The sequence below is a fragment of the Sciurus carolinensis genome, chromosome 11 (genome assembly GCF_902686445.1).
Source record: "Sciurus carolinensis chromosome 11, mSciCar1.2, whole genome shotgun sequence".
In the NCBI taxonomy this organism is placed as follows: domain Eukaryota; kingdom Metazoa; phylum Chordata; class Mammalia; order Rodentia; family Sciuridae; genus Sciurus; species Sciurus carolinensis.
The window spans coordinates 19373387-19391916 of NC_062223.1; the positions used below are offsets into that span (position 1 = coordinate 19373387).

An 18530-nucleotide genomic window follows, 5' to 3' on the forward strand; every position below is an offset into this window, starting at 1 on the left:
GAAAAAAACCAAAATATATGTATGTACATACGGTCTCAGTTATACTTGAACTTAGTGTATATACCAAAGTAGTTTTTGGCAAATAATTTATCTAAAACTCTTCCTTCACATATACAAACCCACAGGTCCTTGCAGGCTTTGGGGAAGATTAAAGGAGGATTAATTATTTCAGTATAAAATTTTAAAATAAAGTACATTGGGTATGATAATTATAAATTTTCATAATTGTGGAAAGATAAAAATGTTTCATCTGAATAGTGTATGAATTATTTTAAAGTAACAAATTGCTTTATCCTAGTTTATTATCTTTGCTGTATACTTGAATTTTCATTTTTGACACGATAGTTTTGAGAAAAATTTACTCAGATCCCACTGCAAAATGAATAACATTTTATCATCACTTTAACAGCAGATACATAAAGTATCCTGATACTTAAATAATGCTGTGCAAACCTCAGTGTGAGGAGGACACTTCATTTCCTCATCAGGACATCTGGAATGGATCACATTTATACATTTATCTGCACAATCACTAAATGTTCAACTACTTTCTGTGGTATCAACAAAAGTGTCTAGACTTACTATTTGCAAAGACACCATTGAGTCTCAAGTTTTGCAAATAAAGAGGTTATGCCCCTTTATTTAATCTGTATCTCCTCTGAGTTTTGATCTCCATTAAATATAAAATTATATTTATATGAAATCAATTCTTTTGTGAAAACGCACATTATGTGTGTTTCAAAAATGCTTATGAGAGTATAGATAAAATATTCACAAATTACTATGAAGGAAAAAAAAACAGGTTCTATTTCTGCAGCTGTTAAGCAGTTGTAGAAAGCACAGAATCAAAAATGGCCACTTAGTTACATGGCAAATCCATAGCAAAATATGACAATTCCTGTAAGTTCTGGTAACACATGGCACCACCTAAACCTCTGTCTTTATTACCTGCAATGAAACCTCTCCCTTGATTTTCAAATGTGTTCCTGAACATGGGGTTTTGAGAGCAATTTGTGCTTTTTTATTTTATTTTTTTTTAATTTCTAATAATCTCCCTGAGGAGATGCCAAAGTAATTTGTTCATTATATTTAAAGCATTTGAGAGCTTAATGAAATGCCTGGAGGTTATTCACTAATAATCAGAAACAATTTATAATTGACTATGACTTTACTTCTGTATTCATTTAATTATTTACTTACATATTTATTTTACACTTAAATCTCACTTATAGGTTTTATCAAAAGTGTAGGTAATAAGATCTCAACGAGACTTTAGATTCTTATTTTCATTGCAGCATTTTTCTAAATAACCAATATATGCAAGCAACTTAATTATCCATTCATTGTTACATGAATAAATTGAAAATAGTATATAGAAAAGAGGTAATATTATTTCAACCTTAAGAATTACACCCTGTAATCTATGACAACAAGGATGAACCTGGAGAACATTATGTAAATTAAATAAGCCACTCGCTGAAACACTGCATAATCTGCCTTACATGAGATATTTAAAATATTCAACCTTATTAAATCAGAAAATCTGTAATTAGTTGCAAAGAACTGAGGACTGGGAAAAATGAATGGTTGCTAATAGGTAAACTTCAAAGTCTCAATTATGTAAAATAGAAGAGTTCTAGAGATTTGATGAAAAACATCATTGCTATAATTAACAGTATTGTATTGACAGAGTTGAAAATATTGAGAGGGTGTCACTCATGTTAAGCACACCAAACTTTTTTTTATATAAGTCATTAAGTGTCAATACATTCTACTAAAGATAAGAATCTTGATGATCATGTACTAATTCAAAGTACGTGGGCAACAATGATCATCTTTACTGTGAATCCTTTACATGAAATGTACGATTCAAAGAGATGGAAAAAATATTACTGGGGTGGAAAGAAGTGAGGATGGGGAAATTGCTTAGTGGGAATGTTGTAATGATGGAATCCTTGGTGCACTAGATAGAGGTGGTGGTTGTGTGGCACTCTTAATGTAAGAATTGCCACTAAACTGGTCCTTTAAAATAGCTAGTTTTGTGGCCTGTGAAATTTATCATGATGAGGTCTTTTTTAATTGCATATAATTTTATACTTTTGTTATTTGTATCTTATTTAGTAACAAGCCTAATTTTGCTTTTTGCCCATATAATTTGTATGCATTCTTAATAATAAATTGTGTATATTTTATCAATACAATGAATGTCTTCTCAGTTTGCCATAGATTTTGCTTTACTGAAGATTTGAATTTGGGGTACTGAAAGTGTTTGTATCTGCAAATTATATAACTTAAAAATATATGTAATTAACTACCAGGATCATGGTAACCTTAAATTTCTGACAAATATTAACAATATTACTATACGTTTTTCTTAAGTCAAAACATGCTTTCTTTTCTTAATGAATATTAGGTCAGAGCAAAACCTACTTTATATGTTCATCTTTGTCCTTTTTCTTTCTTCCTTCCTCCCCCTCCTTCCCTCTTCCTCCTCTCTACTCCCCTTCCTCCTTCCCTCTTCCTCATCTGTTTTCCTCCCTCCCTCCCTCTTCCTTCCTTCCTTCCTTCCTTCTTACTTCCTTTTCTTTCGTTTTCTTCTTTCATCAGTGTATATGATTGAATCTAACTGTGCTTTACCATTGAGCTATATCCATAGCTCATTTTTATTTTATTTTATTTTGTTTATTTGGAGGCAGAATCTCCCTAAGTTGCCTAGGCTGACCTTAAGCTCAATCTTGCCTCAGCCTCCTACATTGCTGGGATAATACACAAGGCCACCATACCTGGCTTACCTTAATCAGTCTTCATTTTTACCATAAAAATCACATTTTTCAAAATTGAAACTATTGGACATATTTCCTCTTCCTATTAATCATGATTTTTAACCTGTCAGTTTCTTTCTGTGGTCTGAGGTGAGCACTGTCTACCATTTGTCATTCTCTTGCATTTATCATTGGTGAGCCATACATTGGTGTATTTATAAAACATACTTTAACATTATAGATATTTTAAGTGAAATTGTATAATATGCTACTGAAATTCTTATTCTACATATTTATTTTTTTAAACTTGGTCGTTTGATTTTGGAATCATCCATCTTAATTCTTCTAGCAGGATCATATTCTCTGCCATTCCTGAATATATAAATACTAGAAATTAATAGACTGTGTTCAAAACAACTTACTTTTACATTCCATAAGCAGAGAGGAAATGTTCCTTTAGTCCAACTTTGCATAATTACTTTGAAGTTTCCATCTTTCTAATTACTGTCAATTTTAAGTACATATAAAAGTATCTAATTTCATTTTACATTAACAGTTTCCAAATCATTATTAAAATGCATACACTGTAGACAAAAAGTTTCTTTTTCCATGAATTGTCTATATGGATGCTTGTTCATTATTTCCTTAGTCAATTGTGTATTTAATCAACAGATGTATCTATTTTCTCAAATAATGATTTGTACTTTTAGTATATTTGTAATTGATTACTATAATCCAGATGAAATCTTTAAAGCATAAAATTCATCTTTTGAATTTTGAATTGTGTATAAGGAACTCTCCCATACTTAATTTTAAAACATGTATATGCAGGTTCAATAAAAAATTATATGCTTTAGATATGTGGAGATAATAGAAATCAATATCCATGATTTGGATTTGACATTTGAAGGAATGAGTCATGTGGTATAACAAGGGAGAACCCTCTAAGAGATGAAAACAAATTCAAATGCATTAAGTAGGAATACATTGTATATGAGATGCTCTGTAGTTTTACCATTGTGTTATCATTTAAATTTATTAGTTACATATTTAGAAAGTATCCTTCATATAATACATAATAAAGATCTTGTTCTGCTATAATTAATAAATAAATGTGGTCTTGAGGGAGAAATTAATTCACAAAATAATTAGAAGTAGTGATAACGAAAGGAAAAACAGTATCATATAAACTAAAATTTGAGGCCCATATTTTCAAATAAAATGAGGTATATTGGAAGGAGGGTTAAATATGAGTTTACCAGAGTTCTTTTCTGTTCTTTTCTTCCAGGAACATGACAATAAGGAAGAGGTGCATTTGCAACAGACTCACAGAGTATTAGCAGTTAAAAGAAAAATAAGTCAAAACTGTGGGGAGTCTCCTAATGGTGGATGTGGGCTTAGTCCTAGGTAAAGCAAAATCTGTTAACCAGTAGCACACGACTCTGAAATGTGTTTTCCTTCAGTTATTCTTGTGTGAAAGTGTAATTTTGAAAAATGCAGATGTATACTTAACTGCAATTGGTGAGGAATTAGAGAATAGTCTTAAAACAGTGTTGTCGAAGATACCAAAAAAGAGAAAAAATAATTCACACTCAAAACAGGGGCCAGTGATGAAACCCTGGAATTTGATCCAGTTGCTTGTGGTGTCTGAACCACAAGCTGAGTAGTGTGCTGCATAGACATAAGGATGTAGCAGATTGCTTTGAACTAGAATCAGGTACAAATGACTATGCAAAACACCCTAGGATTATGAACACAAAATTATTTTCCTTGTATTAAATGGTGTTGGGTCAAGCCAGACAGATATTACTAAACAATAATTTGTAATTCCAAATATAAGAACCTAAAATATGATCTAGATGGAGGTTAAAGTAACATACCCAGAATTTTAAAACAAATATTATGTAAGTATTCACCAGCATGTGTGGATCTTTTAGCATTTCACTTAGTATCAGCATAGATGCTCATAGGTATGTATGCATATTCATATATCAGTATGAACATTGTAAAAAGCAAAAGGATGTTAAAAATTTTTCTGCATGTAAAACAACATAGTGGAGATCATCAATGAACTTTATTTTCAAATGTCTTCAAACAAGAAATACACTAACACATTAAAATACACACTTTCATTATATCCTCTTGACACTGACATACCTATCACACAAATTTTTTCAATATAATTTTAGAGGGAAAGATATACTTTAATGATAAACTAATTTTGCCCAAAAACTCTGCATTGCTTCTTTTACATCCTTGTTCCTCAAACTGTAGATGAGGGGATTCAGCATGGGAATAACAATGGTGTAAAATATAGACACTACCATGTCGTGCTCCAAAGCATAGTTGGATGTTGGTCTCACATACATGAATACAGCAGTACCATGAGAAATGGACACTGCAGTTAGGTGGGAGCCACAGGTGGAAAAGACTTTCCTCTTCCCTTCAGCAGAGTGGATTCTCAGAATTGCCAACAGAATGAAACCATAGGAGATCAGGACGATTAGGATAGTGCATATCTCAATGGAGCCAGCAAAGTAGAAGAGCAGAAGCTGGTTGGGGTGGGTGTCAGAACAAGAAATGGCAAGGAGAAGAGGGATGTCACAGAAGATGTGTTTGATTACATTGGATCCACAGAAGGACAGGCTGAAAGTGGCAGTCGTGTGTGTTATAGCATGCAGAATCCCACCAACACAGGAAGCCACCATGAGCAGCACATAGACCCTGGGTGACATGCTCACTGAATAGAGAAGTGGGTTGTAGATGGCCACATAGCGATCATAAGCCATGGCTGCCAAGAGAAAGCACTCTGTGGTTCCACAGGTTACAGCAAGGAACATCTGGGCTGCACATGCACCAAATGAAATGGCTTTCTCCCTTGACAAAAAGTCCACCAACATCTTTGGAGTGATAGCAGAGGAATAGCAGGCATCTATTGAAGACAATACACCCAGAAAATAGTACATCGGGTTGTGCAGCCGGGAATCCACAATGACTAAGACAATCAGTCCTAAATTTCCCATGAGAGTAAACAGGTAAAGTGCTAGAAACAGGAGGAAGAAGAAAATCTGCAGTTCAGGACTGTCAGTGAAGCCCTTCAGCACAAATACAGTTACTTCAGTGACATTCTTCATGTTGAAATCCCATGGAGCACACTTGAAGATGATCATAAAATCACACCGACATAACTAGGAAAGAATGAACAGCACAGTGAACCTAAGGAGCATGGACATACATGCGTGTGTGTGTATGATGGTGAATGGCCAGCTCCCAGTATTCCCTGGAGAGCCACATAGAACACAAGGCTGTTTACACAGTGACTATACCCATGTCATTTCTTAAGTCATCAGGTAAACTGATTAATATACCATTAGATTCTATTAGCTTATTACAAAATTATTCACATTGAAACACAAGGTAAGTGGGAGAAAAAAATTCCTTCTGACATCTAAAACATGAGCTTTTGGCTGGGGTTTGCCTCAGTGGTAGAGCACTTGCCTAGCAGGTGTGAGGCAGCGGGTTGGATCCTCAACACCACATAGAAACAGAAATAAATAAAATAAATTTATTCATTGTATCCATCTTCAAATAAAAATATTTTTAAAATTAGCTATTATGTCAGGGACATAGCATTGGAATAGAATCAGAATTTTATATTGGTCATCAACCATGAAGAATGATTTGCTATAATATACTCACCTATACAATGTTAAATTTAATATTTAATTTCAACATTACAGTTAATATTTAGTGACATTATGTTAAATTTAAATCTTCTGAATGGCTTTAATTATAGAATGTGCTAAATTAGTTCATTCACAGGGTAACTTATTAGGATTAAATTCAATGAAACATTTTGATATATGAATTTTTCCAATGAATACATTTTATATTTCTCAATTACTCTTTAGAGAATAATAAATTGTGTGAACTGAGTGATTTGGCAAAAGCAGTATATGTGAAAATTATTACAGTTCCCTTTTCTACATTATAGGGGCTTACTTTTCCTTTGAATATATAAGATTTCAGATAAATTCTTCTTGGGACAGGCATTCCTATTAGATATTAAAAGAAAGTTATTCTGCACAGTAAGTCAATAATGACACATATTCAGAGACTTCAGAGAACTAAAGAGAAGATAACTATGAGCAAGTTATAAAATTAGTGTTCATTAATCCAATTTAAATTGAAGGTAAAGCCCACATATCTTGAGCTCCATGAGGAAGCACTATATTTGCAATAAAGGGGATAAATCATAACATCCATTTGCTGCATGAACTTTCGTGAACATTACATTGTTTTACCTAATAGCAAATTTTCTAGGTAATGTTTTCCAGAGTTAAAAAGCAGTCCCAGCTCTCCTTCAGGAGTGCATGCTCTTTCCAGTATGTTCAACTGGATCCCATTACACTGTGGCTCCCTTATGCAGCTGCACCCCTGCTTCTCAGGGATTTAAAGCAGAGGCTGGGTCAAGATGGGTTTGGCTATTTTAGATCATTAAAAATAGAGGCATGTTAAGAGAAAGTCATAGATCTCATATCTAGGCTCTGCTTCTTAACTATTATATCAAAATACAAGAGCTCCAATGGTTCAATATATCAAACTTTTTTATAATCCAGTGATCAAAGTCATAAATGTCCTTACTTTGAAACATATAAATCAGAAAAATTAAAATGTATACCTGATAAGGAACACACTTATTTACTTATGGAAACACACAAATTCAGTATTTTCCTTTTTTTTTTTTCCTTACCAAGAAGCTGGTTTAAAGTAATAAAACAGATTTTGTTGAATATATGTGATTTATATTTGTAAGAACTAATGTGTTTAGTACTTGAAGTTTAGCAGCTAAAATGTTAAATACAAAATGACATAGTTGTACTTGAAAGTCCAAAATATCTGTCAAATGATCTGAAATTTTCTCTTACCTAAGACACAGCAACACAGACTCAGGTACACTGTGATTACGGCTAATTTAGATTGCTTATATCCACTTACAGAATTATTGAAGAAGCCCACAGGGGGTGTCCCAAGGGGGATATGCCCCAGTAGTCACCTGCCTTAATACAGCAACATAATGATGTACTTCATAACAAAAAAGTAAATGTTTCCAGAATGGGTCTTACCTGCTGCCCATTCTGGAAACATTTACTTTTTTGTTCCCTGTTAGTTATTGTTCAAATGTTTCAGATGTGCATTTCCCTGATGATTAGTGACATGGAGTATGGAATATCTTTCAATACACCTGGAGGTCACTGTCTTCACTGAAGAAAAGTATTTTCAAGATGTTTGCCTACTTGTAAGTCAGATTTTTTTTTCTTTTTTAGAAGTTTCCTATATATTTTCAATATTGAGTTTCATATTAGAAATATGGTTTGCAAATATTTTATCCTACTTTTATAGTTTGCTTTTTGCACTATGGTCACTATTTCCTTTGTTTTGCAAAATCTTTTGGTTGGATGCAGACCTAGACCCACTTGTCTAAGTTTTGTGTTGCTGTTTGTTGATTGTGTCATTTCAAGAAATCATGGACAACCCCACAGTCCTGAAGATTTTCCCTGATGATTTGTTCTGGGAATTTTACTCTCAGGTGTTTAGTATAAAACTTTAATGCATTTTTTCTTTTCCTTTCTTTTTTCACTTTTTCCCTGTAGTCCTGGAGATTCAATTCCAAGGCACTCTACCACTGAACTACAATCAGCTCTATTTATTTGTTTGTATGTTTATTTCTTTATTTTTCCAGTACTGGGGATTGAACTCTGGGGTGCTTTACCACTAAACAATATTAGCAGCCTTTTTTTTTAATTTTAATTTTGACAAAGGGTCTCCCTAAATTGATGAAGCTGACTTTGAACTTTGATTTCTCCTGCCTCAGCCCCCCATGGAGCTGGGTTTGCAGGAGTGCAGCACCAAACCCAGCACCTTTGACCCATTTTAAGCTGATATTTCTGTATGTCCTTAAAGAACTGTCTCATTTCATTATTTCACTCTACTGTTGAAGAGACCCTCCTTTCTTCATGTTTTATTTTCCACCCTTGTTGAAAATCGGTTGGCCATACGTGTAGAGTAATGTATCGGGGCTTTCAATTGTCCTTCATTGCCTAAAATGTATTCCCTACACCCATTCCTTATGTTTTTATTCTGTTTTCATTATAACTTCATATTATCTGATATGTAAATCCCCAAATTATCCATATCAATAATGATAAGGTGGGCACCATGCACTGTTTCAATGCATGAATGCATTGTGTAGTGTTTCACCATGTTGAATGTGTTTTCCTCAAATACCTGTCCTTTCTTTATTATGCTAATCACAATCTTTTAGTTTTGAAATATACATTAATTAGTGCTATCTATAATCACCTTTCTGTGAGGTAACAAAACAGTAAGTTTTATTCCTATCTAAATACAATTTAGTGCTCATCAGTCAACATTTTTTTTTCCTTTCTCCCTCCTTCTATTGTTCCTGGTCCTTGAAAAACCATCATTCTACTTTCAAAGTTTGTGAGCACAACTATTTTATATACCAACTATGATGAGGAAATGAGATATTTGATATCATGTACCTGACTTATTAAAAAAAATAAATTGCTTTAATAATGAAATTTTAAAATATTGAAAATAACAAAATTTTTTTTTTTAATTTATTTTTTACGTTTACATAGGGTAATGATGTTTCTTTTTTTTCCGTTCCCCCCCACCCCTCCCACCCTTTTCCCTTTATACAGTCCTTCTTTCCTTCATTCTTACCGCTCTCCTTAGCCTAACTCTAAACCTAACCCTAAACCTAATGCTAACCCCTCCCACCCCCATTATATGTCCTCATCCGCTTATCAGCGAGATTTTTCGTCCTTTAGTTTTTTGAGATTGGCTTATCTCACTTAGCATGATATTCTCCAATTTCGACCATTTGCCTACAAATGCCATAATTTTATCATTCTTCATTGCGGAGTAATATTCCATTGTATAAATATGCCACAGTTTCTTTATCCATTCATCAACTGAAGGGCATCTAGGTTGGTTCCACAATCTGGCTATGGTGAATTGAGCAGCAATGAACATTGATGTGGCTGTATCTCTGTAGTATGCTGATTTTAAGTCCTTTGGGTATAGACCAAGGAGTGGGATAGCTGGGTCAAATGGTGTTTCCATTCCAAGCTTTCTGAGGAATCTCCACACTGCTTTCCAGAGTGGCTGCACTAATTTGCAACCCCACCAGCAATGTATGAGTGTTCCTTTTTCACCACATCCTCGCCAACACCTATTGTTGCTTGTGTTCTTGATAATCGCCATTCTAATTGGGGTGAGATGAAATCTTAGGGTAGTTTTGATTTGCATTTCTCTTATTACTAGGGATGTTGAACATTTTTTCATATATCTGTTGATTACTTGTACATCTTCTTCTGTGAAGTGTCTGTTCATTTCTTTAGCCCATTTGTTGATTGGATTATTTGTATTCTTCGTGTAGAGTTTTTTGAGTTCTTTATAGATTCTGGAAATTAGTGCTCTATCTGAGGTATGGTTGGCAAAAATATTCTCCCACTCTGTAGGCTCTCTCTTCACATTTCTGATAGTTTCCTTTGCTGAGAGAAAGCTTTTTAGTTTGAATCTATCCCAGTTGTTGATTCTTGCTTTTATTTCTTGTGCTATGGGAGTCCTGTTAAGGAAGTCTGATCCTAAGCCAACAAGTTGAAGATTTGTACCTACTTTTTCTTCTATAAGATGCATGGTCTCTGGTCTGATTCCAAGGTCCTTGATCCATTTTGAGTTGAGTTTTGTGTAGGGTGAGAGATAGGGGTTTAATTTCATTCTATTGCATATGGTTTTCCAGTTTTCCCAGCACCATTTGTTGAAGAGGCTATCTTTTCTCCATTGCATATTGTTGGAACCTTTGTCTAGTATGAGAAAATTGTATTTATTTGGGTTTGTGTCCATGTCCTCTATTCTGTACCACTGATCTACCTGTCTATTTTGGTACCAATACCATGCCGTTTTTGTTACTATTGCTTTGTAGTAGAGTTGAAGATCTGGTATTGCAATACCCCCTGCTTCGCTCTTGCTACTGAGGATTGCTTTAGCTATTCTAGGTTTTTTATTCTTCCAGATGAATTTCATAATTGCTTGCTCTATTTCTGCAAGGTACATCGTTGGGATTTTAATTGGAATTGCATTGAATCTGTATAGCACTTTAGGTAGTATAGCCATTTTGACAATATTAATTCTGCCTATCCAGGAACATGGGAGATCTTTCCATCTTCTAAGGTTTTCTTGAATTTCTTTCTTTAGTGTTCTGTAGTTCTCATTGTAGAGGTCTTTCACCTCTTTTGTGAGATTGATTCCCAAGTATTTTATTTTTTTCGATGCTATTGTGAATGGGGTAGTTTTCCTAATTTCTCTTTCTGAAGATTCATCACTTATGTATAAAAATGCATTGGATTTATGAGCATTGATCTTGTAACCTGCTACTTTACTGAATTCACTTATGAGTTCTAAAAGTTTTCTGGTGGAATTTCCAGGTTCCTCTAAATATATAATCATGTCATCAGCGAACAGGGATAGTTTGAGTTCTTCTTTTCCTATTCGTATCCCTTTAATTTCTTTGGTTTGTCTGATTGCTCTGGCTAGAGTCTCAAGGACGATGTTGAATAGAAGCGGTGAAAGAGGGCATCCCTGCCTTGTTCCAGTTTTTAGGGGGAACGCTTTCAGTTTTTCACCATTTAGAATGATATTAGCCATGGGCTTAGCATAGATTGCCTTTATAATGTTTAGGAATGTTCCCACTACCCCAATTTTTTCTAGTGTTTTGAGCATGAAGGGATGTTGTATTTTATCGAATGCTTTTTCTGCATCTATTGAAATAATCATGTGATTCTTAACTTTAAGTCTGTTGATATGGTGAATGACATTTATTGATTTCCGAATGTTGAACCCACCTTGCATCCCTGGGATAAAACCCACTTGATCGTGGTGCACTATCTTTTTAATATATATTTGTATGCGATTTGCTAAAATTTTGTTGAGAATTTTTGCATCGATGTTCATTAAGGATATTGGTCTGAAATTTTCTTTTCTCGAAGTGTCTCTGTCTGGTTTAGGTATCAGGGTGATATTGGCTTCATAGAACGAGTTTGGGAGGGTTCCCTCCTCTTCTATTTCATGGAATAGTTTGAGGAGTATTGGAATGTGCTCTTCTTTAAAGGTTTTGTAGAACTCGGCTGAGAACCCATCTGGTCCTGGACTTTTCTTTGTTGGTAGGCTTTTGATGACCTCTTCTATTTCATTGCTTGAAATTGGTTTATTTAAGTTGTGTATGTACTCCTCGTTCAGTTTAGGTAGTTTATATGTCTCTAGAAATTTGTTGATGTCTTCGAGGTTTTCTGTTTTGTTGGAGTATAGATTTTCGAAATAGCTTCTAATTATGTTTTGTATTTCACTCGTGTCTGTTGTGATGTTTCCTTGTTCGTTCCAAATTTTAGTAATTTGAGTTTTCTCCCTCTTTCTCTTTGTTAGTGTGGTTAAGGGTTATCAATTTTATTTATTTTTTCAAAGAACCAACTATTTAATTTGTTAATTTTTCCAATTATTTCTTTTGTTTCGATTTCGTTGATTTCAGCTCTGATTTTAACTATTTCCTGTCTTCTACTACTTTTGGTATTGGTCTGCTCTTCTTTTTCTAGCGCTTTGAGCTGTAGTGTTAAGTCGTTTATTTGTTGATTTCTACTTCTTTTTTTGAATGCACCCCATGAAATAAATCTTCCTCTAAGTACTGCTTTCATAGTGTCCCAGAGATTTTGATATGATGTGTCTTTGTTCTCGTTTACTTCTAAGAATTTTTTTATTTCCCTCCTGATGTCTTCTGTTATCCATTCATCGTATAATAGTGTATTATTTAGTCTCCAAGTATTGGAGAAGTTTCTGTTTTTTATTCTGTCATTTATTTCTAATTTATTTAAAAAACATAATGAAATGTTGTCAAGGGTGACAGGATGTCATTCCTGTTTATAGCTAAATAGTGCTCCATTGTGTGTACATACCACATTTTCTCTATTTATCCCTCAGTTGATGGACACTTGGTTTGCTTCCATTCAATGTCTGTTTTGAACAGTGCTACAGTGAACATGGTGTGTAGACATCTCTTCCACACTCGGACTTCTTTTCTTGGGATATGGAACTAGTAGTGGGGTTGCTGGATCAAGGGAAGGGTGTATGGAGCAGCAAAGAAATCATTGCTTTGAACTCTACAGCCTTGGGCAGGAGACTGCTGCTTCTGGGAATCGAGGGGTGCCAAGGTGCTAAAAGACACACCCATTCACAGGTGGCCGCTGTAAATGGGGCAGATTCCATGCCTGGTGTGACATTCATGGGTTCTATAGCTTTGAATTCAGCTACTGCTCTGGGGTTGAAGAAATATGGGTTCCCTCTCTGACCTTGAGGCACCAGCAGCCTGGAGCTGGAGAAGATATGCAAGTGAATAAGGTCCAATTAGCCTCTTCCTGCTTGACTTCCCTTTTTGTTTACCTCGAAGAAGTTTTCTTTTCAAAATAAATCTTTTTGATATGATTTCCTATACAATAAAGGACTGGGGCTTTTCTTCTTTGCTAGAAGTAAGACCCATCTGACTGATCAACACACATGGCCCTGATTTTAAAATATTTTCATGTCTTTTGTCTTTATTCTTTATTATTCTTTCTGACATTTATTTTCTTAGCTGGCTTACAACCTATGTGCAGTTAACTGCTCACTCGCTGTGCAGGCAAGTGGTACTCCAGAGGAACTTTTGTAAAATTTTTCATAATGATTGCATTGATTTAAATTCCCACCAATGCTATGCAATTTTCCTTTTTTTCCACATGCTTTCCTGTACTAGTTATATTTTTGATAATAATCCTTTTTACTGTGGTGAGGTGATATCACAATTGCTGTGTCTTTTATTTGGAGAAGGGAATCCATAATAATTTATAATAAGTATCAGGAGGTAAGGTGTTACTCTACCCATATTTTAATGTACTTTCTAGTTTGGCTATAGATGGCTATAGATTCTTTTCTCTCTCTCTCTCTCTCTCTCTCTCTCTCTCTCTCTCTCTCTCTCTCTCTCTGTCTCATATTCTTCCTTCGTGGTTAAGTGATTTGCTCAATAATGTGTTCCTATTCCTTTCTTTCTATCTTAGGTTTGTAACTTTTATATTTGATATCATGCTTACCTTCCCAAAATTTAGAGCTACCTAGAAATAATAGTAATATTACATGAATATAATGTGTAAATGAAATTAAATATTTTATAGAAAATAAATTAATAAAAATATCTCTGCATTTGAGCTATAGTCCCCTCCACATTTTGAGTTTTTAATATCACATTTTCTATCTTCTTCTGTTGCCTATATCTTAAACTAAAGATTTATCATTACTGCTTTTCATTGTTTTTTTTTTTTGTCTTCATATAAGATATGAGTAGTTTATGCATCCTGTGTACAACACTAGAGCATTCTGCATTTGAGTGTTTTGTTGTTATTACTAGTGAGTTTTCTGTTTTCCCATCTCTTCATCTTTTTAGTGTGTCTTTCAGTGTAAAAACAGTTTAGAAACTATTGTAGGACAGGCCTGATGGGATATATTATCTCAGTTTTTGCTTTTCTGAAATATCTTTATTTCTCCTTCATTTCTAAAGCATAGGAATACTCGGTGCATGTTCTTGTTTTGGCAGTTTTTCCTTTTCAACACTTTAAAAATCTCCAACCTCTCTTTCTTGTCCTGTAGGGGTAGGCTGATAAGTTCGCTATTAGGTGAATTGGAGCACTCCTCGGAGTTACTCAGTTGTTTTTTTCTTTTCTCTTGATGTCTGAGAATCTTCTTATCCTCACATGGGAGAACTGGGTTATAATATTTCTTGGAACAGACTTAGTTAATATTTATTTGTCTAGTGAACTTTAACCCTTTCAACCTGGTGTTAGGCATTCTTCTTTAGTGTGTGGTAAATATTTGTATGATCTCTTTGAATAAGGATTTGGGATTCACAGGTCCCCCAGAACCCAAATAACTAGAATAATTTCCTCACTCTTTTTTTAATTTTAATTTTTTAAAATTAGGTCTGAAGACTGAACTCAAGGCCTTTCATATGCTGGGCAGGTGCTCTGCCAATGAGCTAAATCTCCAAATCTGAATATTTTGTCTTTTAATGTTATCCCAAATGGACTGAAAATCTCCCTCACTACTCCTCATTCTTTATTTTGCCTCCTCCAATTATGTATTTTCAAACATCCTATCTTCATGCATACTCTCTTATCGTGGATACCTTCTTTCACACTTTTAATTTTACTTAGTGTTATTTTCAGATCAAGGGTTTCCGTTAAATTTTTTAATTGCTTCAATTTCTCTGCTAAAAGTCTGCATTAAAATATAGTCATGGAACCACCATTTGACTCAGCTACTTCACTCCTCCATTTATACCCAAAGAACTTAAAATCAACATACATGTGATGTGACACAACCACATCAATGTTTATAGCTACTCAACTTACAATATCTAAACTATGGAACCAACCTAGGTGCCCTTCAACAGATGAATGGATAAAGAAAATTGATCATATATATATGATCAAGTATTAATCATCTTTAAAGAAGAATGAAATCATGGCATTTGCCAGTAAATGGATGGAGTTGGAGAATATCATGCTAAGTGAAAAAAGTCAAACCCGCAAAACCAAAGGCCAAATGTTTTCTCAGATATGAAGATGCTACTTCACAATGGAGTGATGCTAGGGAGGAATAGAGTTACTTTATATTGGTAGAGAGAAGTGAAAGGAGAGGAAGGGGTTTGGGGGTAGAAAGGATAATAGAGTGAAACAGACATTATTACCTCATGTACATATATGACTGCATGACCAATGAGACCTACAATATGTACAATCAGAAAAATGCAAAATTACATCCCATCAATGTATGGAAAAATATATAGTCATTGATCTGCGTTTCCTTGAAGATCATTGGGTTAACTTTAATGGTTGTTTTTGGTCAGTTTCTGAAAACTTATTTTGACTATTAAGTTATTATTTCCTGAATGCTCTTGTCTTGTTAATATATGATGACATGGGGGGAAAAATAGGTATCCTAGCTTTATAAACTAGGTTTGTCTGTGTTTGTTTTTCTAGGATTCTAAGCAGTGTGCCAACTGTGATTGAGGCTATATTTCCTTCGAGTGCCTCGCAAGTAGGTGGCAACTCAACTGCAGGTTTCCTCAAGTCAGCTATTGCTGTTTTGACACAAAGCTATATTGCACCCTTAGTCCAGAACTCACCAAAATCATCACAGCACTGAGGGAAAACCAAGTCCTACAATGATCTGCACTGTGTATTGATGAGATGTCCTCATGGCCCAAGTTTACCAAAATCAGACACATTAGAGCTATCATGAATTAAATAATTTGGAACTGAATTTATTTTCTCATACTAAACAAAGGTGCCAAAAATATGCAATGGAGAAAAGATAGCCTCTTCAAAAAATGGTGCTGGGAAAACTGGAAATCAAATGTAGCAGAATGAAACTAACCCCCTCTCTCTCACCATCCACAAAATTCAACTCAAAATGGATCAAGGACCCTTGGAATCAGACCAGAGACCCTGCATCTTATAGAAGAAAAAGTAGGTCCAAATCTTCAACATGTTGGCTTAGGATCAGACTTCCTTAACAGGACTCCCATAGTACAAGAAATAAAAGCAAGAATCAATAACAGGAATAGATTCAAACTAAAAAGCTTTCTCTCAGCAAAGGAAACTATCAGCAATGTGAATAAAGAACCTACAGAGTGGGAGAATATCTTTGCCACTCATACTTCAGATAGAGCACTAATTTCCAGAATCTATAAAGAACTCAAAAAACTCTACACCAAGAATACAAATAACCCAATCAACAAGTGGGCTAAGGAAATGAACAGACACTTCACAGAAGATCTACAAGCAATCAACAGATACATGAAAAGTGTTGAACATCTTTAGTAATAAGAGAAATGCAAATCAAAACTACCCTAATATTCTATCTTACCCCAATTAGAATGGCGATTATCAAGAATACAAGCAACAATATGTGTTGGTGAGGATGTGGGGAAAAAGGTACACTCATACGTTGCTGGTAGGGTTGCAAATTGTAGCAACCACTCTGGAAAACAGTATGGAGATTTCTCAGAAAGCTTGGAATGGAACCACCATTTGACCCAGCTAATCCACTCCTTGGCCTATACCCAAAGGATTTAAAATCAGCATACTACAGAGATGTGGCCACATCAATTGTTCATAGCTGCTCAATTCACAGTAGCCAGATTGTGTAACCAACCTTGATGCCCTTCAATTGATGAATGGATAAAGAAACTGTGGTATATATAATATAGTGGAATATTACTCGCCATAAAGAATAATAAAATTATGGCATTTGCAGGCAAATGGATTAAATTTGAGAATATCACACTAAGTGATATAAGCCAATCTCAAAAAACCAAAGGACAAATGATCTCGCTGATAAGTGGATGACTACACATAATGGGGGGTGGGAAGGGGGCAAGAATGGAGGAAGGAGGGACTATATAGAGCGAAAAGAGGGGTGGGAGGGGTGGGGGGGGAAGAAAAAAATAACAGAATGAATCAAACACCATTACCCTAGGTAAATGTATCATTACACAAATGGTATGCCTTTACTTCATGTACAACCAGAGAAACAATAGGTATCCCTTTTGTTTACAATAAAAAAATAAAAAGTTAAATTAAAAAAAAATAATTTGGAACTGTCTTTCTCTGATAAACCATAGAATTGTTTGAAATAGAGTTTGAAAGCTGTTAAGTTCTGATCAGCTTTCAGTTTCACCAGCCTAGTAAGAAGTTCCAAGTTGAATCCTGCGCTAAGTACACTATCCTACTATGAGCAAATTGAGTCTTGCTTCAAGTTATGCTGCCCAAACGTTAAGATAGTTTTGGTGAAGGCAGTCCCTTGACCTCCACGACTGATGTTATGTTGGGACTTGCCTGAGTTTCACAGTTACAAGTACCTGCACAATCTCAGGAGTGCATCAAGGCTCAGGACTCAGCTGGCACTGAAGTTGGCTATAACACCTGTGTATCGCTGTGAGGCACTGGTCCGTGCCTGGTGCTGGGCAGATGTGTAGGTTCCATTGTATGAACACAAGCCTTGAGATAGCTGTGCTGTCAGAACTTAGTGACACTCTTTCTTCTTCTCCTTCTTCAATTTTCTGGATATTATAGCAAAATCAGGCTCAGTGCTCACTCCCCTGGCTTCCTTAGCTACCATGTAGGTAATTTCCTGCATGAAGAGCTATTATAATTTATGTAACTTTGGGAAGAGGATGACAGCAGCATCTTTCTCATCTGCCACCTTTATCTTCTCAACTTTGAACATATAAGTTACTAATTGATATTCTTAAATTCCTCTGTAAAGTATTCACAATAGAGCCACATATTTTCTTGTATTAAGTCATACTGTTTTATAATGAATATTATATAAGAAAAAATGACTTCACTTATTTAAATTAGTTAAAATTGATTTACTTGAAACTTTAATCATTTTTCATGCTAAATGAAATAAACCAGACTCAGAAAGTACAGGGTCAATAATTTTCTCTTATTTGCAAAAGCTAGAGAGAAATAATGAATTGGTAGGGGGAGGGAAATTTCATGAAAATAGAAAGGAGAACAGTGAATTAAAGTAAGGGAAATAAGAGAGGGGGGGGTGAGAAAGTAGAGGAATTACAGAATAAAATTGACCAAGTTA

At 34.7% G+C, this 18530-nt stretch overlaps 1 protein-coding gene across 1 annotated transcript; it reads right to left on the bottom strand.

The window, feature by feature from the left end:
• Positions 1-4966: 4966 nt before the first annotated feature.
• Positions 4967-5935, bottom strand: LOC124960161 (olfactory receptor 1086-like). The gene has a single exon (XM_047518733.1). It carries the CDS (start codon positions 5930-5932, stop codon positions 4967-4969), a length of 966 nt encoding a protein of 321 aa, XP_047374689.1. The 5' UTR covers positions 5933-5935.
• Positions 5936-18530: the final 12595 nt, after the last annotated feature.

Coding starts and splice junctions, on each gene's coding strand:
- LOC124960161 (XM_047518733.1), bottom strand. CDS start 5,932: ATGATCATCTTCAAGTGTGCTCCATGGGATTTCAACATGAAGAATGTC.